The 27,473-nt window shown below is 45.9% G+C and overlaps 1 protein-coding gene across 2 annotated transcripts in view; it reads right to left on the reverse strand.

The window, feature by feature from the left end:
- TREH (trehalase) overlaps positions 1 to 21,325 on the reverse strand; it is a 51,559-nt gene extending 30,234 nt beyond the window's left edge. Inside the window, exon 1 of one of the 2 annotated variants that reach the window (XM_044289575.1) lies at positions 20,935 to 21,325. In XM_044289575.1, the coding sequence (XP_044145510.1) occupies positions 20,935 to 21,026 (92 nt within the window). In that variant the 5' untranslated portion in view covers positions 21,027 to 21,325. The remainder of the gene's footprint in view (positions 1 to 20,934) is intronic. The other variant, XM_044289574.1, reaches the window with a different exon arrangement.
- Positions 21,326 to 27,473: the final 6,148 nt, after the last annotated feature.

The raw sequence follows: 27,473 nt of genomic DNA on the forward strand, positions 1-27,473 counted from the left end.
AACTACTTCTCACACATTTGGGCCCCTAAATTGCCAGGGCAGTATAACTACGCCACAAGTGACCCCATTTTGGAAAGAAGACACCCCAAGGTATTCCGTGAGGGGCATGGCGAGTTCCTAGAATTTTTTATTTTTTGTCGCAAGTTAGTGGAATATGAGACTTTGTAAGAAAAAAAAAATAATCAAAATAAAATCATCATTTTCCGCTAACTTGTGACAAAAAATAAAAAGTTCTATGAACTCACTATGCCCATCAGTGAATACCTTAGGGTGTCTACTTTCCGAAATGGGGTCATTTGTGGGGGTTTTCTACTGTCTGGGCATTGTAGAACCTCAGGAAACATGACAGGTGCTCAGAAAGTCAGAGCTGTTTCAAAAAGCGGAAATTCACATTTTTGTACCATAGTTTGTAAACGCTATAACTTTTACCCAAACCATTTTTTTTTGCCCAAACATTTTTTTTTTATCAAAGACATGTAGAACAATAAATTTAGCGAAAAATTTATATATGGATGTCGGTTTTTTTTGCAAAATTTTACAGCTGAAAGTGAAAAATTTCATTTTTTTGCAAAAAAAATCGTTAAATTTCGATTAATAACAAAAAAAGTAAAAATGACAGCAACAATGAAATACCACCAAATGAAAGCTCTATTAGTGAGAAGAAAAGGAGGTAAAATTCATTTGGGTGGTAAGTTGCATGACCGAGCGATAAACGGTGAAAGTAGTGTAGTGCAGAAGTGTAAAAAGTGGCCTGGTCATTAAAGAGAGTCTTTCACCTAAAATGACCATTATACACCACAAACATCATGATATCCATTACATTCCCCATATTATAATCTTACCTTTCATATTGCTGTCCGTCGCCTATTCTCTCTTAAAAACGCTTTTAATCCATATGCTAATTAGGTTCTGAAGGTGCCCAGGGGCGGCGTTTATGCGGCCGGTGCCCAGGCTCCACGGCGCTGTTCAAATCAAACCCCTCCCCTTTCACCCCTCTGGCCCGCCCTCGGTTCTTGAGATACCATCCTCCAGTCAATGACAGATCCGGCGCCTGCGCCTGCGCACTCCATTACCCACTAGGGCAGAGGCAGCAGAGCGTTTAATCCGCATGCGCCGGCCCGATCTAGCCGGCGGAAGTAAACTGCCAAAATATCGGGATGTACGGGCCGGCGCATGCGCATTAAACGCTCTGCGGCCTCTGCCCTAGTGGGTAATGGAGTGCGCAGGCGCAGGCGCCGGATCTGTCATTGACTGGAGGATGGTTTTTAAGAGAGAATTGGCGACGGACAGCAATATGAAAGGTAAGATTATAATATGGGGAATGTAATGGATATCATGATGTTTGTGGTGTATAATGGTCATTTTAGGTGAAAGACTCCCTTTAAGGGGGTTTTAGCTAGCGGGGCTGAAGTGGTTAAGGACTGTAAGCAGCTGATATAATAATGACCCCATTTTAAAAATTACACCCCTCAAATTATTCGAAACTGATTTGAAACTTTGTTAACCCTTTAGGTTTTCCACAAGAATTAAAGGAAAATTTAATTTTTTTCATTTTAATCATTTTTTTCTTGTAGCACAACAAAGGTTAACAGCAAAAAAAACCTCAATATTGATTACCCTGAGTCTGCTGTTTACAGAAAAAACTATATGTGGTTGTAAACTGCTGCATGGGCACACGACAGGGCACAGAAGGGAAGGCGCACAATATTGTTTTTGGAGGGCAGGTTTTGATGGAATGGTTTTCGGGCACCATGTTGCATTTGAAGAGACCCTGAGATACCACAACAGTGGAACCTCCATTACAAGGAATTTATTGGGGGTGCAGTGAGCGATATGACTCAGCAAGTATTTCAAAGAATTTAGAAACATTAGGCTGTGAAAAAAAAAAATTACATTTTTTAAAATAAAATATTGCTTCAGCACCAAATGTTTAATTTTCACAAGGGCTAACAGGAGAAAATGCACTCCACGATTTGCTATGCAACTTTTCCTGAATATGGCAACACCTCAGCAGCATTCAGAAGTTAAGGAGCTGTACCTGGATTTTCTAACATGGAATTTGCTGTAATCTTTTTAATGGCCATAACTTTTTTATTTTTCTGTTGACTGTTTCCTGTTCTGTTGACAAGGTGTAGTTTTTATTTGTATCATTTTGAGGTACATATGACTATTTGATCACTTTTTATACAATTGTTGGGGGGTGAAGTGTGCAAAAATTGCAATTCTGACAATGTTTTTTTAATTTTCGTTTTTACAGTGTTCACCACAGGGTCAGGTCATTGCCAATGCAGCAATACCAATTATGTATATATATATATTTTTTTTTTTTTTTTTTTTTTATCAATGAGAGGATATAGAAAAAAAGCTATATTTTAATTGGAATTTTTATTTTATTTAAAAAAAAATTATATATTTTTTATCACTTTTTTTACCAATTCCCACTTGGATCTTGAAGGTTCAGTGGGTCTGATCGCTGTACAGTGAACTGCAATAGTCATCTATTGCAATGCATTGTACTGTCAGTAGTGTTGAGCAAACCCGAACTGAAATGTTCGGGTCCGTACCGAACTTTGCGAGTTCGGGGACCCGGACCCGAACCCGAACTTTGCAGCAAAAGTTTGGGTTCGAGTTCGGTGTTTGGGCATTTAATAAAGCCGGTTGAAAAGCTGCAGGGCAGCCTATCAACAAACTTTTAATCTGTGGGCACATAGAACTTAGAAGTCATAACAGCCATGCCTAGTAATGGCATGGCTGTGATTGGCCGGTGCATCATGTGACCCAGCCTCTATACACTCTGGATCACGTGTAGCACCACCCATCAGCTCTGAGTAGTGCAGGGAAGGAAGCAGGCAGCTGAAGTGAGGGAAAGTGTTAGGAATCTCATCTGGCTATTTATTCTGTGGGTGACTGGACTGGAAGGTTCCATTCTATTCTATCTACTGCTCTGCCATATTTGCTGCCACCTGCTGATGAACCAGGCACATTGCATTTGAATATAAACAGATGCATAACAGGAAATGCACAATATATGGGACCTGGAAGAAATTTATAAAATTACATTGAGATTCCATACCCAGATAGAAACAGGGCATAGGTGTGGTAATGTCACTTGGCCATTACACATACGTGACAGGGAAATTAAAATAGTTAATCCGTCTGTTAGTTCAGTGGGTGACCTAAAAGAATGAGAAGAGCATAAAATAAGGGATGTGGCCCTGGTCATGGTGCTGCTGGTGCTGGTGGAGCTCCTGTTGCAGGTAGAGGACGTGGTCGATCTGTGCCAGCTACACGCCCAAATGAAACACCTTCCCCAGGCATGTAGGTGACAGAACATTCAGCGTTATTTTGTAGGCCCGAATACCGGTGTACAAATGGTGATGTCACGTTTCGGTATGGGAAGGAAACACCACACTGAGCATAAGAGGGAAGGGGGGAACAGGGAATCGGGCCTGAGAACAAGGGAAGGAAGATGTATTGGCCCTATAGGAGCCTGGTACTAATGGCAGGGACGAGACTACCTGTTCCTCTGAAAGGAATGACGAACAGGAGTCTTCAACAGGCCAATACAAACAATAGGAAAATGCATGCCACACAGAACCCAAACAAAATACAAGAAGGGAAAGGAAAGACTCAACTTCAAAGGGGCTATGGAAGCACCAGGAACTCCGCCGAGATCCACACACCAGCAATCCACAACTTAAACTGAAGCTATAAACCGCACAGCATTGTGGGAGAAGCAACCTGAGGCAAGGGGTGTGGCCATTTCCAGAAACAACACAGACGCCTATTAATCCACAGGGAAAACCTGTCAGATCAAACCACATGTTGCCAGTTTTATGATCTCCTGCCACCTGTCGAGGGAATGTCTGTGACAGGTAAGGCCAGAACAAGTAGAGGCGGTAGTAGATTGGGTGGCTGACAGTGCCTCCAGTTCCTTCACATTGTCTCCAACCTGGTCCCCTGCTGAAAGCGCAGAGTTGGCACCTGCAGCCCATGGGCATCTGTCTTTTACCTCACCCCCTTGCAAATCAGCCAAGCAGTCTGAGCACCAAGTCATGCAGCAGTCACTTATGCTTTTTGATGACTCTGCTGGCGGGGTTTCCGTGGGCCATCCACCTAGCCCTGCCCCAGAAGTGGAAGAGATTGAGTGCACTGATGCCCAACCGCTAATGTTGCAGGATGTGGACATGGGAGGACCATCGCAGCACGTCTCTGATGACGAAACACAGGTGCCAACTGCGGCGGCTTTAAAGAGTGCGCGGAAGATGATGTGGAGGATGATGAGGTCCTAGACCCCATATGGAATCAAGGTCATGCGAGTGACGTGTGCAGTTCAGAGAAAGAGGTGGTGGTTACACAGCACCAGCCGCACAGCAAAAGAGGGAGCAGGGTGCAAAAGCAGAGTGGCTGTCCCCTAGTCAGTACGCCTGCTACTGCCCACCGCACCCAGGGACTGAGCACACCAAAGCGAGCTCCAAGGAGTTCCCTGGCGTGGCAGTTCTTCAGACAATGTGCTGACGAGAAGACGCGAGTGGTTTGCACGCTGTGCAATCAGAGCCTGAAGCGAGGCATAAATGTTCTAAACCTGAGCACCACCTGCATGACCAGGCATCTAAATGCAAATTACGAGCTGCAGTGGAGTAAACGCCTCAAAAACCACGGAATTTCAGGCTTCTCGTGCTCCCTCTTCTGCTGCAGTCTCAGCCTCTTCCTCCCTCTCCGGAGTGACAGTGACAGCTGCCACCCTGCAAACAGAGGATGTGGCAGCAACACCGCCACCTCCGTCACTTTCACCAAGCATCTCCACACTGTCCCATGGAAGCGTTCAGCAGTCCATCCCCCAAACACTGGAAAGAAAGAGGAAGTACCCCCCTACCCACCCACGATCCCTGGCCCTAAATGCCAGCATTTCAAAATTCCTGGCCTTTGAAATGCTTTAATTCCGTTTGGTGGAGACGGAGACTTTAAAAACCTTAATAGCGGTGGCTGTCCCACAGTACGTGGTTCCCAGCCACCACTACTTTTCCAGGCGAGCCATCACTGCGCTGCACAACCAAGTGGCAGACAATATCAGGTGTGCACTGCGCAACGCCATCTGTGGCAAGGTCCACAAAACCACGGATACGTGGACCAGTAAGCATGTGCAGGGACGTTATATCTCCCTAACTGCACATTGGGCAAATGCAGTGGCGGCTGGGCCTGAGGCAGATAGCAGTTTGGCGCATTTCCTTCCGCCACAGAGGATTGCAGGACGTTTCTCGTTGCCTCCTACTCTGCTTCCTCCTCTACCGCCTCTTCATCCGGTCAGCGTAACACCTGCACCACCAACATAAGCACAGCCAGAGGGAAACGACAGCAGGCTGTTTTGAAGCTCATCTGTTTGAGGGAAAAAACCCACACTGCACAGGAGCTGTGAACGGGCATGGAATAACAGACCGATGAGTGGTGGGTGCCACTGAGCCTCAAGCCCAGCCTGGTGGTGTGCGATAACGGACGAAGTCTTGTAGCAGCTCTGGGCCTAGCCGGTTTGACGCACATCCCTTGCCTGGCGCATGTGCTGAATTTGGTGGTGCAGAGGTTCCTGAAAAATTACTCGATACGTCAGAGCTGCTGCAGAAAGTGCAGGCTGTCTGTGCGCACTTTTTGCGTTCTCACCCTGCTGCTGCTCTCCTGTCTGCGCTGCAACGTAACTTCGGCCTTCCCGCTCACCGCCTCATATGCGACATACCCACAAGGTGGAACTCCACCTTGCATATGCTGGAGAGACTGTGCAAGCAGCAGCAGGCGATAGTGGCGTTTCAGCTGCAGCACTTACGGGTAAGTCACTCGGCGGAACAGCACCACTTCACCACCAACGAGTGGGCCTCCATGCGGGACGTGTGTACCGTGTTGCGCTGTTTCGAGAACTCCACCAACATGGCCAGTGCCAATGGCGCTGTCCTCAGCGTTACTATCCTACTTCTATGTCTCCTTGAAAAAACGCGATGATGAAAGAGGAGGTGGCACAGGAGGAGGAGGAATCATTTCCACGGTTATCAGGCCAGTCATTCACAAGTGGCTCGGAGGGTGGGTTCCTGCACCAACAGATTCCAAGTACACAACTGCCCAGCCAGGACACAGTTCTGGAGGATGAGGAGGATGATGATGAGGAGGAACCGTGTTCACAGCAGGGTGGCAACAAAGCAGCTCATGGGCATCACTGGAGCATGGCAGGGGGGATACAGAGGACACAGACGATACACCTCCCACAGAGGACAGCTTGTTGTTGCCTCTGGGCAGCCTGGCACACATGAGGGACTACATGCTGCAGTGTCTCCGCAACGACCGCCGAGTTGCCCACATTCTAACTTGTGCTGATTACTGGGTGGCCACGCTGCTGGATCCCCACTACAAAGACAACGTGCTGTCCTTAATTCCGTCACTGGAGTGTGATCGGAAGATACACGACTACTAGCGCACGCTGGTAGACGCGCTGCTGTTGGCATTCCAACCTGACAGCGGGGGCTCAATAGAAGCGCAAGGCGAAGGCAGAGGAGGAGGATGAAGTCACCAACGCAGCTGGGGCACCGCCAGCACCTCAGAAGGGAGGGTTAGCATGGCCGAAATGTGGAAAAGCTTTGTCAGCACGCCACAACAACCAGCACCACCAGCTGATACGGAACGTCTTAGCAGGAGGCAGCATTTCAGCAACATGGTGGAGCAGTATGTGTGCACACGCCTAAACGTACTGACTGATGGGTCTGCCCCCTTTAACTTCTGGGTCTACAAATTGGGCACATAGCCTGAGCTTGCCCTTTATGTCTTGGAGGTGCTGGCCTGCTCTACGGCCAGTGTATTGTCCGAACGTGTGTTTAGCACGGCAGGGGGGGGTGATCACAGACAAGTGCAGCCGCCTGTCCACAGCCAATGTGGACACGCTCACGTTCATTAAAATGAACCAGGCATGGATCCCACAGGACTTGTCCGTACCTTGTGCTGAATAGACAAGTATAACAGCCGCACCCAGCCATTGTTATACTCCAGCGCACTCTTTGCGTTCTCTTTTCCATTTCCCAATGTTTTATTTATAAAAAACAAGAGTGACAGATGTAGCAGAGCCAAATGTGTTTGCCTGCCAGAAGTTAAACCAAAACCTGTTGGTGACCAAGATAAAGTTGGACGATTGTTTCTCTGATGCAAGTTTATTCAAGTAAAGCTGCCGTTCTACGTTATACCAAGTCTGGACTCAATTCTTTTCATCATTTCCTTCACCAACCATTCAACCTATTTGCACTGCTGCGGACTACCACGCCAGGGGTTCCAGGATGCCCAGGTAGGAGCACAGTGACAAGTGCACAGCCACACCTAAAGGGACATTATAAGCAACCCTTACACCACTCTTGCATTCCTACACCTGGGTACCACTATCACCATCTACTCAGGGGGACTCCGTCCCTCGTTGCTGAAATGCAACTGGCGTCACGACAAAAACTCTTATAACACCTTAAAGGGATCCCTGGTAGTGCCCCGTCCGTTACACATACAATGCAGCACAGAGGGGAACCAGGCTGCAGGGCGCAGGGCACAAAGGGGCTATCGGAGGCAGGAGGGGGGGCCATACCTTATTTCCGGCTCTGATCTCCAGAGTTGAGATAAGAGCCTGAAACCGGCATTTTAACACTACGTATGCTCTATTGGCTAATCTGTACTGCTCTCGGAGACTCCGGGCTGTGATGCTTTTTAGTGTTAGGAGTTTGGACGTAGCTGTATGTCTGATTGCAGCAAGTTACATGCAATCTGGACGTACAGCTACGTCCTTTGCATGGAATAAAAGTGCTGGAGCCTTTTTATGTTCATAAGTTTAGTGGATACTGATTATTTGTTTTAACCTGTGTAAGGGATCGCTTGCTCTCAGGGGGTCGCAATCACAGACGTCTCGTCAGACAGAGGATTTACAGTCCAAATGATCATTTATTTTGGCACCAGCACAAACATAGCCATAAAAAAAAACCACCTGCCCGTCTGGGCTCTAACTTATACATAGTACTTTTCCCTGACTTACCTCTAAGCACAGCTTATACACATGGTCTCAAGCTCCAACCCTTAGCAGATTCACTTGCGGAACACAAGTCCAGATAGATCCAGCTATGCGTAGCCTCGTGGCCCCTCAGCCCTCCTGACTGAGACCACCCAGAGCCTCTGTTTCCAAGTTTTTCTCTCCCCAGACTGACACACAGAGGGTTGGTTTTATCCCTCCTTGATTATAGTAGGCCTCACCTGTGATGACCTCAGGTAAAAGACAACACCCGAATTGGAAGGGTGTGGACTGGCAGATCCCACTACCAAACCTATCCCCCAGTGCAAATGAAATCCAGCCCAGAACAACATCTAGACAAAACTGTCTCAGCAAACTACGCTTTGCTGAAACCCCTGCAGCTTTCTGGATTTTATTTATCTCACCGAGGTGAGGTATCTGGGTGGGATATACACACCTTCCAGCACTTATACTGTACACATCACCACACCTGTTAAAGCAACTTAAAGGAAGTAGAAAGCATTGTTAATGTTATAATAAGTTTATTACAAGTATAAGTATATTAAAGTGTACCTAAAGCACTCCGGGAGGCTTTGGGGGCTGCTTTTTTGTTATAAAATTAGCAAAGCAATAGATAAACGGTATTAGAAGAATTATTTTTGCCCATTTCTAACACTTTGAAAAAATTAAGTGAACGTATAGGTACCCTTTGAGTTTACTAGTTACTAAAAGTTTGTGACAATTATTATACATTTATTATATAAGTTTATTACTGTTATTATCTTGTTCCACCCAGACTCATAAAATAGGGTGTGTATTCATAACTTCAGATTAACCAGACTGTGCATCATGTTCATGATTTTTGGTTTACTCAAGGACACATAGATTAACTTGTTTATAGCTAGCTTGAGAATCTAGACTGTGATAACATTTAGAACAAACACAAGGGCAAAATAAGCATGGGTGATAAAAATGATCGGTGATTTAAAAAAAAAAAAATTGAATGGCCCCGTGGAAAGCTTTAGACACACTACTATGGATGTGACATAGCAGTATCCATGAGACACTCAGTCTTTGGTTTGGCAAGTTAAAGGGAACCTGTCTGTCAGCACCGTAGGCAGGAACACACAGTCCTAATTAGAACCCAGCCCACTTTTCCTGCCTACTTGCAATGCAAGCCCTAGGCAGCAAGACCGCAACTGGACAACATTCCCTAGTCTGCTAAGTGTGAGACAGACACACACAGAACAACACAGAAAAGTGGTTGTAAGGGAATGGGTCGGAACCAGGCGGACTATACAGTACCAAATCAGAAGACAAAGGGTAGTCAGAATAGCCAAGCCAAAGTCAGAACCAGATGGGAATCACAGTACCAAAATCACGAGACAGAGAGCGGTCAAAGGCAAGCTGAGGCCAATATAACAATTAGGGATGAGCGAATCGACTATAAATGGCAAGGGTGTATTGCCAGCAGGATATTTAATATGTCAGCCCCAGTTACAGAAGAAATGTGAATATGTAATGGTAATACCCCCTGAGGTCTTGTATGACCTTATTGGGGGTCACAAAGTGTAATAAAATAAATACCTAAATAAAGACAAAAGAACAAAAATGTTAAGAAGAATACAAAAAAAACACCACTACCAGGCCACACCGTAGATTCTTACAGGGGACACAATTTTAAAACTATTTTACTTGCACTTAATGCTATTAAACAAAAAATAGGAAAACGGGAAAAAATTTCTTTTTTAAAACTTTTTTTACATTTTTCTAGGTAAAAAATAAAAACAAAAAATACTGGACTTCCGGTTCCGGCGCGCGCATGGAGAGGCGCGGGTGAGAGGCTCTCCGTTCGATCGGCCCGATAACCGAGAGAGCCGCCGCATCCCGGGACCGAAAGGTACCCTCAGACCTCCCGTGTACGTTAGGGAGTACCAATGGAGAAGTTCGTGGTCAGAGGCGGCTCCCAGAAAGAACCGCGGACACCACTCTCGGCAGGTGACGACCTGAAGGTCAGGGGCAAAATGGCGCCGGCGGTTGAGAAGCGGCACAGACTTACCCGCTCGTCCTCGCAATCAACCCAGAGGAGCGCGGAGGCATCGGGGTCAGAGGAGGAAGAGGGAGAGAGCTGTTTAACATCAGCTGACGAATTAACAGCCTCTTGTAAATCCATGGCCATAGAAGTGGCTAAGCTGCTGGCACCAGACATAAAAGCCTCCCTGGAAGCCACGGTCTCCTCGGCCCTGCAACAACTACAGTCGGATGTGGCGCAACATGCCTCCCAGATAGCTGAGGTGGAACAAAGAGTGGTTGTGGTGGAAGAAGATCTGGGGAGTGCCCAGAGGAGCATCAGTGACCTCCTGCGAGATAACCAGTATCTGAAGGAGAAGTTAGACGACCTGGAGAACCGATCCAGGAGAAGCAATCTGCGGATCATCGGCCTTCCGGAGTCGATTTCGCCGACCCAATTGGTGGATATCTGTGAGGTAGAGATCCCACAAGCACTGGGGCTGCGAGGCACTTGTACAGTGGAGAGGGCGCACCGTTTGGGGCCGTCGTTGCCAGCAAGCTCACGCTCCAACAACATGAGGCCTAGAGCAGCCATAGCTAAATATTTGAACTATGCCGCCAAAGAAGCAATACTAGCAAAATTTCGGCGGCAATGGAGGCCGCTGACGATTAGGGGCAACAAGATCCTCCTATTCAGCGATTACTCAGCAGAAGTGGCCAAGCGCAGGAGGGAATTTTCGCAAGTGTGCTCGGCTCTTGCTCGCAACAAGGTCAAGTTCGCCTTACTTTACCCTGCAACCCTGCGGATTTTTCGTCCAGACGGGACAGTTGACACGTTCCTTTCGCCGGGAGAAGCATTGGGTTCGCTGGACTCGGATCCCCTATTTTCTGATTTGATGCAAGCATCCTCCCAGCGATCAACTTCCTCGGTCAGAGGGAGAGGAGCTACCCAGAAGTCGGGGAGAGTGGGGTCCAGATCTCCAGAGCCAGAACACCTAGGGGCGACTCCCGGTTGAATATGGACAGCATCGGGTATCGTTGGAATATGATTGGGCCGTCCTGGAGAGTCACGTGAGATAGCATTGGACTTTGTGTTCATTTATGTTAACATGTTAAAACGCATTGATTATGCCGAGTATTATGGGCCGGGGAACGGTTTATGTTCAGGGATAGCTAATGATGCTTGAAGAAGGTAGTGACAACTACTACACTGTTAGATGCGCGAAAAAAGTGAAGTCGACATTTGTTTTATCTAAGTTGTGGGGCGGGTTGGGGGGTTATGGGTGGGGGGGAGGGAGGGGAGGGAACACTACATTGTATGTGGTTAGGATGCAGATACCTTGGTACCAATCTGTGATATTCTGTGTTGGCCGGTTCTTGGTGGCTTCTCCTGCAGAGGGCGAACACATAGTGAAATTACTATGCGTGTGAATCACGTGGAATGTCAAGGGCCTACGATCCCCTACTAAACGTATGGCGGTGTTGCGACATCTTAAAAAACTAAAAATAGATGTGGCGCTCCTGCAGGAGACCCACTTGGAAGAGGCTGATTTTTTCCGGATGCGCAGACTATGGGTGGGGCAAGTAATAGGTTCACCCTCAGTGGGCAAAAAGGCGGGTGTTATGGTCTTGTTTCACAAACGCTTGCAGTATGAGATTCGCTCCATGTCCACTGACACTCAGGGGAGGTGGATGCGAATAAGCTTGGATTCTCCGGTTGGTCAGATAGTTCTACAAAATGTCTATGCCCCAAATACCTCTCAGACTGACTTTTACAGGTCGTTGGAGAAAGACATTTTGGGGGAAGACTCACAGATGCTACTGGTGGCGGGTGATTTTAATAGGGTACATAACGAGCAGGAAGATAGGAAGAGAGGGGCTTTGGATAATGTTACCCCGCAAAGACAGACCCAGACGCTGCTCCCTTTGTTAAGCAATACAGGTCTTTGTGATTCCTGGAGATACCACCATCCAGTGGATCGCGAATATACTCATTTTTCTCATGCCCGGGGGTCATGGTCCCGGATTGACTACCTCCTGACATCTCAGAGGATGTTGTCAAAGGTCAAGCTAGTGGAAATATTGGACTTGTTAATCTCGGACCATGCCCCAGTGGTTATGGAAATGATGGACTCAGTCCCCAGGGGGCCGGATGTTACGTGGAGAATGCCGCAGCACTTACTCAAAGATAAGGAATTTCTGGATAAGCTAAAAGGGTGGTGGTGGGAATACTCCCAGGATAATGTGGAGCAGGCATCGAACCAGAATTTATTTTGGGACGCGGCCAAGGCGGTCCTGCGGGGTCGGAATAATATCATATTCAATAGGGAAGAAGAGGGAAGCGAGTAAAAAGTTTGAGGAAGCTACCCAAAAGGTGCGGGAGATGTACACTCAATTCTTGCAAGACCCCTCAGTTCCTAATAAGGTTCTATGGGTCACGGCCAAACATAGTTTTGACTACTGTCAGGAAGGAAGGGAAAAGTGGTTTGGAGACTACCAAAAGGCTAAGCTTTTTCGTGTAGGCAATAAGGCGGGCCGGCTTTTAGCTAATCTAACGCGCCCATTTGTGAAACAAGCGGCCTTGCATCCCCTGAAGGATAGGTCGGGAAAACTGTGCTCTCAGCCGAAGGACATAGTGGAGATATTAAGAGAATATTTCCAAACATTATATTCAGGGGATCCCCCCCGCCCCCAGGAGGCAAGGGACCTTTTAGACAGGGTGGATCTACCGCGCCTTTCTACTGAGGCGGTGGAAACGTTATGTCAAGACGTTAGTGATGAAGAGTTAGGGACAACAATTAAGTCGCTATCAAATTATAAAGCCCCGGGACCCGACGGATTCCCGGCGGAGTTTTACAAGGCCATGATCCCAGAACTTTCCCCGACGCTGACTAGTCTGTTCAACAACATAATGGCCGGGGGTAGTTTACCGGATTCGGGCAAGATGGCATATATTAAAATTCTCCCGAAAATGGGCAGAGATTTGACTCAACCCAGCGCGTATAGGCCGATCTCCCTGATCAATCAAGATATTAAAATTCTGCCAAAGCTTTTAGCCAATAGGTTAGCCATTTGCATGCCGAATCTCATTGGTTCACATCAGGTAGGGTTCATGAAGGGTAGGTCAGCAGTGACTAATGTGCGCAAGGTTCTAGCCGTTCTTAGCAGATATAGAGACCCCACAGGTAAGCCTTCTCCGGCGTTGTTGGCAGTGGATGCCGAGAAGGCATTCGATAATGTCAATTGGCAATGGTTGGGTATGGTACTGGACAGGGTTAACATTACGGGACGCTTCCGGAATTTCTTGACCGCACTCTATACCAACCCCCAGGCACGGGTGAATGTACCGGGCTTTCTATCCAAACCAATTACGCTGGAGAAGGGCACGAGACAGGGTTGTCCCTTGTCTCCGTTGCTTTTCAACTTAGCAATGGAGCCCTTGGCGAGATGGCTAGTTAAGTCGGAAACGTTTGAAGGGGTTAGGATAGGGGGCAGAGTGCTGAAAGTTAGTTGCTTCGCAGATGACATGCTACTATATTTCGGGTCCCCAGAGCTCCACTTGGAGAGGACTCTTGAGGCTTTGAATATCTACGGCAGGGCCACAGGGTATAGGGTCAATGTGGAAAAAAGCCAGTTACTGTTTCTGGATCATCGGTCTCCGGCAGCTAAACATCTACAGAATAGAGTGGAGGTCCGGAGGGATTACCTGACCTATTTGGGCATTAAGATAGGCCGCACTCCAGCGTCATTATATACTCTGAATTACCCCCCTCTCTTCCTTAAAATAGAGAATGAATTGGAGAAATGGCAGGACTTGCCCTTGTCAGTGTGTGGGAGGGCGCACTTAATCAAAATGGTGAGCTTCCCAAAGCTTCTCTACCCGCTCCAGACAATTCCATTGTTGGTAAAGCACGTGGATGTAGTTAGGATGCAAAGGGCGTTTAACCGTTTCCTCTGGAAAACTAAGAGACCCCGCATCGCTTATGCTAAACTAACGATGCTGAAATATGAAGGGGGGTTACAACTGCCGAATATTCGCCACTATAACTTGGCGGCGCTCTTCAGGCATGCGCGGGACTGGGTGTGGGGCACGGGGTATTATTCGGCGATTGCATTCGAAAGGGAGTTAGCTGATGGAGAAAACTTGGAGGCCTTATTACATACCAGGATAAAAGACATACCGGTGTCAGTAAGGCAGTGCATTCTTTTGAAGGATACCATAATGGCGTGGAAGGCGATCAGGAAAATCTATGGCCTGCCTTGTTACCTGTCACCCAGATTGCCATTATGGTCGCTACCGGCGTTCCCCCAAGGTAGGGAGAATAGTATGTTTCAGGCTTGGAGGGAGAAAAATATACTGAGACTTAAAGACCTGCTTCATGCTGCTGATCTCCGCTGGTTAGATTGGGATCAGGTCAGGGTACAATTTGATTTCCAGGATGCCCACTATCTTCCCTATCAGCAAATTAAAAGCTATTGTAATGCCCAGGCATCTTCTGTTGGGGATGCCGATAGGTTAGCATGGTTTGTGGCCCTGCTAGGCAATGATGGCTCTCACATGCCCCTCTCTGAATTACAACGCAGGCTTCATAGTATCCAGACGATTGGCCTGGTAAGAGGGGCCTACAAGCCCTGGGAGAGAGAACTATCTGACCCGAACATAACAAAAAAGATGAGGGAAGGCATGGAATTGGTTAGACGGGCGACATATAATGAGCAGTGGAGAGAGACACAATTAAGACTCATGCATCGAGCGACGTATGCTTTCAATTTGTCCTATCGTGACGCCCCTGCCCATTATCTTCGTGAGTGTCCGAAGTGTAGCCTCCAGAAGGCGGGTTTATTACATGCCATTTGGGAGTGCCCGAAAGTGCAACCGTTGTGGAAACAGGCCATAGAAGCTATTGATGACATTTGGGGAGATACGGTGGGTACCACACCACAACAGTGCGTATTCCATTACATACCTAAAAACCAGGAAGAGGAAATGGGATCGCTGGTTGCGAAGCCAGGTGTACATCTTCTGTTGATGTCGGTTAAAAAGTCTCTCCTACGACACTGGCTAGAAAAGGAAGTTCCAGTGTGGGAGGAGGTCATAGGGGTGATGAAGAATGTTCTTTATTTAGAAAGGCTGGAGGTGGAACAAGATAAAGAACGCTTGGTCGAGAAGTTTATTAAAAAATGGAGGAGGTTCATAGAGAAACAACTTTCGGTTATTGAAATTCAGGAACTTATGGCCCCATTTAAACTCACAGGGTGGTATCTAAAGGCTCAGCTGGCAGATAGGCTGGGGAGATTGGCCCATTAATTCGGCTGGTAGGCGAGGGAATCATCCAGGGTGGAGGTTGGGGGTACTGCGGGTGAACCACTTCAAGTCCAAAAAAAAAGCTTAGATTGGTGTTCAGGGGTGGGGAGGGGGGGGGGGGGCTGGGGGTTGGGGGGGGGGGGAGTTGGGGAATATTTTGATAAAATGTGTATTGAGAAATCTTATTTTTCGAACTGCTTGCACATCTGTGCTTTGATGCAAATTTCCTGTATTGTATTGTTTCGATACCCAATGCTGTACAACTGATTTCTCAGTCCAATAAAGAGATTTTTGAAAAAAAAAATAAAAAAAAAAAAAAAAATACTAAAATAAAAATGACATAAAAATAAAGCTCATACTAAAAAATAAAAATATAAACGTGTCTGGTCATGAACAGGGGAAAATATACTTGACAATTTTACACAGCATTTTTCTATATACTGTACATATACCGGTAATTATTTTTTATATTTATATTATTTTATGTGTATATTTTGTTTTTTTGATTCTTTGATAAAAATTATAGTGTGTGTATATATATATATATATATATATATTGTGAGACGGGACCACTCAAACAGTCTCTTTTCAGGGTTTATTAGGCACACAGTACAGTACAGGCTTGCTTTCTTCAAATAACAGAACAGTCCAAATGAAATAACAAAACACAGTGATACAGGCTTCTCACCAGCTGCAGTTTTCTCCCAGCAAATCCTCACTGCCAAGAGGTTTGGTTCAGTAGTCTTCCTCTCAGACCACCATCCACACACACTGCTCTCTGGCAGAGTCCTTTTTAAATTCACCATCACACCTGTGTGTGTGGCGGTAACACCCGAGATGGAGTATGGGAGTGACCTTCCCACCCAAGCTCTTCAGTCACTCCTAAATCCCGGACCCAAATTCCAGCTACCACCAACTCAGTGATCTACCATCACTGGTCACTACTTACCTCCGGGATTTACATCACTGAGCGTAGCAGCCTCAGTGACACATACCTACCATCTATGATGTCACCCACTGCATGCTTACATATCCCACCCCCCCCCCCCCCTTCTGCCTAAAGCCGGGGGGCTTGGCACCTTCCATAACCAAACAATGGACTCTGGACAGGGCATCTGCACTGATGTGCAATTTGCCTGGCCTGTGTTCCACCACATAGTCAAAATCCTGTAATGCCAGGAACCACCTTGTTACCCTAGCATTATTTCCCTTGTTTTGACTCATCCACTTCAGTGGGGCATGGTCTGAGACGAGTCTAAACTTTCTGCCTAGCAGGTAATACCTTAGGGACTCTAGGGCCCATTTTATTGCCAGACATTCCCGTTCCACAATCGAGTAATTCCTCTCACAGGGGTTCAGTTTCCTACTTAGATACATGACAGGATGCTCTTCTCTGTTAACCTCCTGGGACATAACAGCCCCTAGTCCCACCTCTGATGCATCTGTCTGTACTATAAATTCCTTGGAGAAATCTGGCGCTATTAGCACTGGTTGCCTACAAAGAACGGACTTTAGTTCTACAAACGCATTTTCTGCCTCCGGGGACCACTGAACCATAACTGACTTTTTCCCTTTCGTGAGGTCAGACAAAGGAGCAGCAATACTGGCAAAGTTGGGGACAAATCGCCGGTAATACCCGACTATCCCTAAGAAGGCCTGCACTTGTTTTTTTGTAAGAGGCCGGGGCCAACTCTGTATGGCTTCTACCTTGTTGGCCTGGGGTTTAATCATGCCTCTTCCCACAACATAACCCAAGTATTTGGCCTGCTCCATACCTATTGCACACTTCTCTGGGTTGGCTGTAAACCCTGCTTCTCTGAGTGAGTCTAGAACGGCCTGGACTTTACTTAAATGGCTTTTCCAATCCAGGCTGTGGATAACAATGTCATCTAAGTAGGCTGCTGCATAGTCCCTGTGGGGAAGCAAAATGTCATCCATTGCCCTTTGAAATGTAGCAGGGGCCCCTTTCAACCCAAATGGCATCCTCACATAGTGGAAACATCCCTCTGACGTAGAAAAGGCTGTTTTATCTCGGGTCTCTTTTGCTAATGGTATTTGCCAATACCCTTTGGTGAGGTCTAATGTGGTTATATACCTGGCGGGACCCAACCTTTCAACCAGTTCATCCACCCTAGGCATAGGGTAAGCATCCATCTTGGAAACTTCATTAAGTTTCCGAAAGTCATTACAAAAGCGCCAGCTTCCATTTGGTTTTGGGACCAACACTGGTTGAAAGGTTGGGTCCTGCCAGGTATATAACCACATTAGACCTCACCAAAGGGTATTGGCAAATACCATTAGCAAAAGAGGCCCGAGAGAAAACAGCCTTTTCTACGTCAGAGGGATGTTTCCACTATGTGAGGATGCCATTTGGGTTGAAAGGGGCCCCTGCTACATTTCAAAGGGCAATGGATGACATTTTACCCCACAGTTCCCAAAACAACGGAAGATCCCGCCCTATTATCATGGCATGCAATAAGTTCTTCACCATGCCCACCATATGCAATACAGTCCCACATTCAGTGGCTATGGTGACCTGAGCAACTGGATAGTTCTTAACATCCCCATGCACACACATCACCCCCATGCCCTGTTCAGGTGCCGGCAATATGGGAACAAGATTTTCTCTAACAAGTGTAACCAGGCTTCCTGAGTCTAGTAGTGCAGTCACAGGGCTAGCATTGACAGTCACCTGGCACATATGAGGCCCGGTTGCCTGGTACTGGATGGCACTGCAGGCGGGATGGGCAAACAGGGAGCACCGTCGTGCCATGTCACAATCCATACGTTCATTTGTCATGGGACAGTGAGCTGCAATGTGCCCCAGGTTATGACACCTCCAACAAACAAGACGGCGGGGTGGAGGTCTAGAACCAGTTTCTGGTGATTCTTTTTTCGTTTCCACGGGCACTTGTCCCCGCTCTCCCCTGGGTTTAAACCCCCTCCTACTGGGTTCCGCATAAACCTTGGGGTTGCCGGGAGTTATTTTTATTTTCTCAGCTCCTGCAAGGAGGTTCTCCGCTGCAGTGTACCTCTCAACCAGGTTTATCAGCTGGTCAGCATTCTGGGGATCTCCCTGGGCAACCCAGCGTTGTACTGGCCCGGGAAGAGAGTGCAGGTAACGATCCATTACCACTTTTTCCACCATCTGCTCTGGGGACGACGACTCTGGTTGCAACCACTTCCGTACCAAGTGGAAGAGATCAAACATCTGTGACCTCGGTGGTTTGTCCTGGCAAAAGATCCACTGTTGTACCCGCTGGGCCTGGAGTGCAGGACTGACTCCCATGCGAGCCAGTATTTCCGCTTTTAATTTGCGGTAGTCTCTCGAATCCTGTAAGGTCAGGTCATAGTATGCTTTCTGCGGCTCCCCAGTCAAATATGGAGCCAGCACCTCAGCCCACTGATCCACAGGCAGTTTCTCCCTGTCTGCAATACGTTCAAAGACAGTTAAATAAGCCTCCACGTCGTCCTCATTTGTCATTCTCTGTAAAGCAGACTGCACAGTTTTCCGCACACCACCTGAAGCTTGCCCAGCCATATGCACCACTTGTGGTGCTGTCACAGCGTCTCTGAGGGCCGCAATTTGCTCAGTCAATAGACGGTTAGTCTCGTGTTGCTGCGCATTAGCCTGCCGTTGAGCCTGTAAAGCCTCTGCATGGGCTCTTTGCTGCTGCTCCAGTGCCTGCCGCTGCTGCAGATTGCTCTGCACCATCTGCTTGAGGAGCTCCTCCATTTCAACAGATTCTTGTTGCAATCCTGCTGCTGCCTTAACCCACGACATTCACCACTGACAGGTTTTCATGTCGTTGCTCCTAGCAAATCCTGCACGCATCCTCCACCATATGTGAGACGGGACCACTCAAACAGTCTCTTTTCAGGGTTTATTAGGCACACAGTACAGTACAGGCTTGCTTTCTTCAAATAACAGAACAGTCCAAATGAAATAACAAAACACAGTGATACAGGCTTCTCACCAGCTGCAGTTTTCTCCCAGCAAATCCTCACTGCCAAGAGGTTTGGTTCAGTAGTCTTCCTCTCAGACCACCATCCACACACACTGCTCTCTGGCAGAGTCCTTTTTAAATTCACCATCACACCTGTGTGTGTGGCGGTAACACCCGAGATGGAGTATGGGAGTGACCTTCCCACCCAAGCTCTTCAGTCACTCCTAAATCCCGGACCCAAATTCCAGCTACCACCAACTCAGTGATCTACCATCACTGGTCACTACTTACCTCCGGGATTTACATCACTGAGCGTAGCAGCCTCAGTGACACATACCTACCATCTATGATGTCACCCACTGCATGCTTACAATATATATATATATATATATATATATATATATATAGGAAACAAAGAAGTAGGACTGTACTCCAAAATAGTGATAAAATCAGCAGTAGTTTATTCACCCATAATATGGCTAGTCTTGCGACATTTCGGCTCACAAGAGCCTTCCTCAAGCAAGCTCCTCATGCTTGAGGAAGGCTCTTGTGAGCCGAAACGTCGCAAGACTAGCCATATTATGGGTGAATAAACTACTGCTGATTTTATCACTATTTTGGAGTGCAGTCCTACTTCTTTGTTTCCTATACCATTGGGGATTGCCGCTACCCTGTACTGGACTGTGCACCCACGTTCTGGTTGGTGCTCCCACTGGACTTTTTCTTCTCTCTCTCTCTCTATATATATATATATATAAATAAATATCAAAAATAGGCAGCACTTCAGGAATTAAATGAATAAACAATCACCTTTTATTCACCGTTTTATATCATGTGGGCAGCGCAACGTTTCGGCTCAGCGCTAGAGCCTTTCTCAAGCAATAGTGAGGAGATATATATTTAGCAAGAAATCTAAATATAGGCAAAATAATATAAATACATATATTGTGTATATAGATAGATATGAGATAGATAGATAGATATTTTAACACCCACTTCCCCCTCCCCCAGCAGTCACATAAGAATTAGAAAAACACTCCTGAGAATGTCAACAATGTTTACTGTAGATTTTAATTGATGGGTGAAGGGAGATTTATAACATGCACAGAAGTCCATTTAACATCCCCCCCCCCCCCCCCCCCTTCCTTTCCAAGTTGGTTGAGATCACAGCCAGGTGAAGGGCAATTTTAACCCTTCATAACTCAGACTGGGTAGAACTTACAGAAGTAAGCTTGATCCTATCTGAAAGCTGACTATCTACGCCTTTAAACAAGCCCAAGATCACAGTGCTGGGTGAGGAACATTAAGAGATACAGCTATTAGAATTCAGGTTGGTAATACAACAGCTTTTCCATTTTTAAGGGCTGTAACTTACAATGTATCAGGACGAGTGCCACGATCATGGTCTTATTTACAAGATTGACTATCAGCCAAAAAACAAGACCAAAAAACTGTAGCCTAGTGACAGCCTAAGATAAAGCCCTCATAATTCCCCCATTCCCTTTCTGCATACAAACAGTTCCCAAACAGTGTTTGTTCAAAACAGTATTTTCCTGCCTGCACTAACACTGTTTGGAATGAACAGTGGTTGGAGGGATGTTAAACACATTTCTGATTAATATTTCTGGTAGAAATGGCAAATTATGTTACATATTTACCTGTCACAGGGAGGAGGAAGATCTTCCGTACGAACATTTTTCCCTAAGGCACACAGAGTACCACCAAGAATGCCAGCCACCCTCTTGTCCATTCCATGTTATTCCTCAGACAGTGCAACAAAATGAAAAACAAGTTCCTTCTGAAAAGCCGCTGCACGAGTTATGACCTATGATTTCTTTTGGCTTTCTTCCCTGTATCTAGTTTCTTATACACCCATGTGCTCTGTCGTTTTGTTTTTTTCTAGACAACCTGATGTCCTGATCTAAGTACAAAGTTTCAGGGTCTTAAGATGGGCAGATATTTTTTCTTTAATGGGTAGAGATCTATGATTCTGCAAGTTGTTTCCATTCAAAACAGGTTCAGTGACACAAAACAATAACCACTAAGCATTTTTCACTGTTTGCTCATTTCTGCAATCGTTGCTTGTTTGCTCCTAGAGCATTTCCACACTGCTGATGACTGATTTAGATGACAGATCATCTTTCAGTCAGGCAGATTTGTCCAGCTTCACGGTATTAAAGGGCTATCCTCATGTTTAGAATACTGGGCTGGACTTAACTAGGAACAATATTTTTTGTGGGATTAACCCCTGTAAGTAACCCAGGGTAGCATTGATTATCATTAGTGTAGTGAGTGGTTATTGGGACCCAGTTGCAACTGTGATCTCGATAGCTCCGATACTGGAGAGGACGGATCTCTAGAGGTCACTGACTTAATAATCTGGATAGTATATCACCTGTGTAATCAGGAGGTGGAAGGGACAGAGCAATCTTCTGCATCTTGATATATTTGCACATGTAAAATTCATCCCATCGATAAGGACAAGTAGAATTTATTGGAAGGCTCAGAATAAATCCATTTCTTCCTCCTTGGGGAACACTTGGGATTTTGCCTCAGGAAACATGACGTTTGGAACCAGAAAGATTTTCCAGACATTAAGTAATGATGACCCACAAACAAGTAAAAAGCCAAGAAGAAGTGGAAAAGTTGTGTGGACGGAGAAGTCGCCATTATTGCCGCACAGTGGACCTTCAGAGCGTGGTGGTGCCTGGTGGTTTTCTCATGGATGGTGGACAGTGTCCTAAATGCAGAAGGTGATGGAGATTACAGGGAACTTCAAGGTTCCACTGCAGGTGGTGGGGCATTGTTTTGGGCCTTCTAATGATTAACATAATGGAGTGATTTGGGAGCTTCTAATGAGTAACATAAAGTTGTGTTAAGTAAGGTAATTTTATTGCTGGAATCCAAGTGGCTGAGAAGTAATCACCTGGAACACCAGAGACACTTGACAGTAATAAACTTTGTGAAAAACACTGAAATTTTGTGTAATAGTCAACTTCAGCAGTGTAATGGATTATCCTTTTATGTTCAAAGTTCACCACAAAGTCTACAACATTGAGGAATATTTACAGAGCTAAATGTGCCAGAATTTTAGCCTGGTTTTCCAATCGTAAAGAAAATCTGTCATGTCTGACTGCAGACCATCCAGATCATCCGTGACTCCAGCAATATGTTTTATTTTCTTTTAGCCTCTCCTGGAGCTCACAATCTACAATCAGTATGTCTTTGGAGAATGGGTGGAAACCAGAGTACTCACCAAACTCCATGCAGATGTTGTCCTTGGACAGATTTATTAAACCCATTGAGCTGCACTTCTTCCGGGCAACAAAACGAATGACCGCTAGAGACATGCAATATGCGTTGGAGTTCTATGAGGACATGACAGGTCTTCTATAACAGTATATGGACAGAAGTAGCTCTTAATCATGAGGTGATTATTCAGTCCCGTTGCCACAAGTGTATAAAATCCAGCCTCTAGCCATACAGTTTGCCTTTACAAACATTTGTGAATGTATGGCTCCTTCTTAAAAGCTCACTGAATTCCATGATGGTCCTATAATAGGACAGCTGCCACAAGTCAGTTTGTGACATTTCTTCTGACCTAGATATTCCACCATCAACTGCGAATGGTATTATTACAAAGAGGAAACATTTAGGAACCACAGAAACTCAGCCACACAGGGGAGACCCTGTATATTTACAGAGCGTGGTCACCGAATGTTCAGTAACATAGTGCATAAAAGTCACCAATGTTCTGCTGACTCCATAACTACAGAGTCCAAACCTCCCCTGGCTTTAACATCAGCACAAAAACTGCTCTGTGCCTGGAGCTTCATGGCATGGTTTCCATGGCCGAGCAGCTGCATGCAAGTCTTACATCACCAAGCACAATGCCAAGAGTCAGATGGAGTGGTGTAAACATGTTCTGAATTTTTTGTAATGAATCACGCTTCTCTATCTAGTAGTGTTATGGACTGGGCTTGGTTTAGCGAATTCCAGGAGAACATTACCTTCCTGACTGCATTGTGCCAATTGTAAGCTTTGGTTGCAGAGGGATAATGCTGTGGGGGTGTTCTTCAGGGCCTAGGCCCCTTAGTTCAAGTGAAGGGGAATCTTAATTCTTCTGCATACCAAGACATTTTAGGCAACTTTACATTTCCAATTTTGTGGCACACATTTGGGGATCATCCTTTTATGTTCCAGCATGACTGTGCCCCATTGCACAAAGAAAAGATCATAACGACATGGTTGGGTAAGTTTGGCGTGGAAGAACTTGACTGAATCCTGACCACAACCCCATCCAACACCTTTGGGGTGAACTAGAATGGAGATTGTGAGTCAAGCCTTCTCATCTACCATCAGTGTCTGACCTCCTCTGAATGAATGGTAAAAAAAATTCAAACGCAAAAACACAAATGCAATCGCACTCTGCAACCAGCACTCTGCCCTGCTTCTATGCTGGATGTTGAATGAGGCATTAGTGTACATTTTGACCAAAGCGTAATAAGCCACTCACCGCGTCAAGGTTCCTACCTGTTGCCATGACAGCCACATAAAGTCCAGGGAGCACAGGTACAGCATGCACGCCAGGCACACTCTGCTTTTAACCCCGTCCGGTGCCATTACAGCTTCCATCGGATCCAGAGATACAAGTACCAACATGTGTGCTGAGCCCACTACATACTTCTCCTGGAGACAAATGACTTTAAAACCAGCCTCCAGGGCAGACTCACTGGTCAGGTGTGCATGTAGTATATATTGGAGGCGTGGCGATCTCCATGCAGTCATGCACACCTGACCAGTTAGTCTGCCCTAGAGCCTGGTTTTCAAAGTCAGTATAAAACTGAGTCTGCTCTCATAGCGCCTACCAGTAGCCATTTGGCTCCAGGAGAAGTATATAGTGGGCTCAGCATGCATATTGGTACTTGCATCCCTGGATCCGATGGAAGCTGTAATGGCACCGGACGGGGTTAAAAGCAGAGTGTGCCTGGCGTGCATGCTGCACCTGCGCTTCCTGGACTTTGTGTGGCTGTCATGGCCCATAACAGGTAGTAACTAGTGTTAGGGACCACTCATGGAGGCGACCTTGACGCGGTGAGTGGCTTATTACGATTTGGCCAAAATGTACACTAATGCCTCATTCAACATCCAGCATAAAGGCAGGGCAGAGTGCTGGTTGCAGAGTGCGATTGCATTTGTGTTTTTGCGTTTGTATCTGTATTTCGCCATAGCAATGTGCACCTGCTAGGGGTTGTGCTAACTGAACCCCCCACATTTCTTTGTGGTAAAAAAAATTCACCCAGACAATCCAAAATCTTGTAGAAAGCCTTCCCAGAAGAGTCTAAGCTCTTGTAGCTGCAAAGGGGGGACTAACTCTATATTAATGTGTATGGATTTAGAATGGGATGTCATAAAAGCTCTTTGGTACCTGAGGCAAAAACTGAAACAGGGCCCCCCATTCCTTGCCAAATGCCAATTTCTTAACCTATTCCCTTTGCCACAATGAAAGCGCTCATTGCCCATGGCCCTTCCGCTGCCCCCCTCTTGTCACTACCTGGTGCTGCTTCACCTGGCCTCATTGGTGGTACATCCCTGAGTATATAGTAAAGTAAAGCTCCAAATAGGTAAGCTATGCCACCACTTTATGATCAGTGGTGGTCTGACTTTTAGAACTCCCAGCAATCCTAAAAATTAAAATGAATAGCACTGGTTTAGTGATGCATCCACTTCCTAGCAATGCCTCTCAGGGTGCCCCTGTGCCCTGAAAATAGTTAAGGGGATCCGCATTCCCTTAATTCTCATAACTGGCGGTGGTCCCAGAGGTCGGATCCACACTAATCATAAAGTCATGGCATATCCTAGCAATACGTCATCACCTTATAAGATGGAAATACCCCTTAAGTTCTTAAGTTAAGCAGTAGAAGCACGCTGGAAAGATCGAATAATCATGAATACATATATACATTGCAGAAATGTATGCAACTGAAAAAACAATTCCATGAATCTGAATGGGGTTGTTTCTGCAGCATGGTCATGGATTTCTGCAAGCCCCAGTCAAATCCGTAGGACACTCGCAGAAATTTCTCTAACAATTCTATCAATTTGTACAAAGTGGGGGTCATTAATTTTTACTTCGGTCTTTCATAGCCCCCGGGCGATGCCAATTTATGACAAAGTACAGGCCTCCGGCAGTTTGTGTTTCTAAATTGAAATCTACTCCAGCCCCTAGCTGTTATTTACATCTGTAAACCGATGGCCCACCACTCCCCAGTGGCAAGGATGAAGTACAACCGTCATGTGCGCTTAAATTTAGGCACTGGAGTGTTTAAAAAGTAGCAAAATAGGTTCTTATGACTTTTTTAATGCCAAAAACTGGCATAGGGGGTCATGACAAATGACTCTCAGTGTGTTCCATAATGCACTATAGACTTTACAATGACATTGGGCTGCAAACAAAAATGTGATAAAACGAAGTTAGCGACACCTCGAAAACATAACAATGGCAAAAGTGCTCTAAAAATAACTATGTGTGAAACCACCTTGTTGCAGTGATCTTCAACCTCTCTCCACCATCTATTGTGAACTATATTTCCCAGCATGCCCTGACAGCTGCAAGCTTCCATATATTTGCAAAAACTGGAGCTTTTTGTGGTGTTTTCTTCATTTTTGCATTTTTGGTTCTGTTTTTTGCAATTGTATTTTTTTGTCTCTCTTTTTACTGTAAGAACGCCAGCTCCAGGTGTTAGCTGAAGGTCTATGGGAAATATGAATTGTAGGACACACAAGAGTTTTTTTGCACCTGGTGTTTTTATTCATTAGGAGGCGTTTTTAATTTATGCAAATGAGCCCCAGTGAAACGGCTAGGGCAGCGCTAAAGCCCGCCCATCAGAGCCGGTGACGTCACCGAACACACTGCCGAGAGAAAGCTTCCACCCGGCAGTGTGTGATTGTAAACAAAAGAGCCCTTGCCCTGCGCGATTTAGCGCAGGGCAAAGGAGAGCATCGGAGCATGAACTGCTCCGATGCTCAAGTCAGGGGGGCTGCCGGGGTGAAATTATGGGTATGTCCAGGTTCAACTCTGAACCCGGAGAACTCCTTTAAGCAACAGTACATGCATGGGGTGATCTTTCTACAGAAAGTGTTGCTAAAGAAACCGTTAAGATAGAGAGAGACAAGATTGAGTTCATGGTGACTTCTCTCACATCACAGTTCCAGTATACAGTTGCAAGAAAAAAGTATGTGAACCCTTTGGAATGATATGGATTTCTGCACAAATTGGTCATAAAATGTGATCTGATCTTCATCTAAGTCACAGCAATAGACAATCACAGTCTGCTTAAACTAATAATACACAAAGAATTAAATGTTACCATGTTTTTATTGAACACACCATGTAAACATTCACAGTGCAGGTGGAAAAAGTATGTGAACCCCTAGACTAATGACATCTCCAAGAACTAATTGGAATGAGGTGTCAGCCAACTGGAGTCCAATCAATGAGATGAGATTGGAGGTGTTGGTTACAGCTGCCCTGCCTTATAAAAAACACACACCAGTTCTGGGTTTGCTTTTCACAAGAAGCATTGCCTGATGTGAATGATGCCTCGCACAAAGGAGCTCTCAGAAGACCTACGATTAAGAATTGTTGACTTGCATAAAGCTGGAAAGGTTATAAAAGTATATACAAAAGCCTTGCTGTTCATCAGTCCATGGTAAGACAAATTGTCTATAAGTGGAGAAAGTTCAGCACTGCTGCTACTCTCCCTAGGAGTGGCCGTCCTGTAAAGATGACTGCAAGAGCACAGCGCAGACTGCTCAATGAGGTGAAGAAGATACCTACAGTGTCAGCTGAAGACTTACAAAAGTCTCTGGCATATGCTAACATCCCTGTTAGCGAATCTGCGATACGTAAAACACTAAACAAAAATGGAATTCATGGGAGGATACCAGAGGAAGCCACTGCTGTTAAAAAAAAATAACATTGCTGCACATTTACAGTTTGCACAAGAGCACCTGGATGTTCCACAGCAGTACTGGCAAAATATTCTGTGGACAGATTAAACCAAAGTTGAGTTGTTTGGAAGAAGCACACAACACTATGTGTGGAGAAAAAAAGGCACAGCACACCTACATCAAAACCTCATCCCAACTGTGAAGTATGGTCGTGGGTCATCATGGTTTGGGGCTGCTTTGCTGC

The sequence above is a fragment of the Bufo gargarizans genome, chromosome 4 (genome assembly GCF_014858855.1).
Source record: "Bufo gargarizans isolate SCDJY-AF-19 chromosome 4, ASM1485885v1, whole genome shotgun sequence".
Lineage (NCBI taxonomy): Eukaryota > Metazoa > Chordata > Amphibia > Anura > Bufonidae > Bufo > Bufo gargarizans.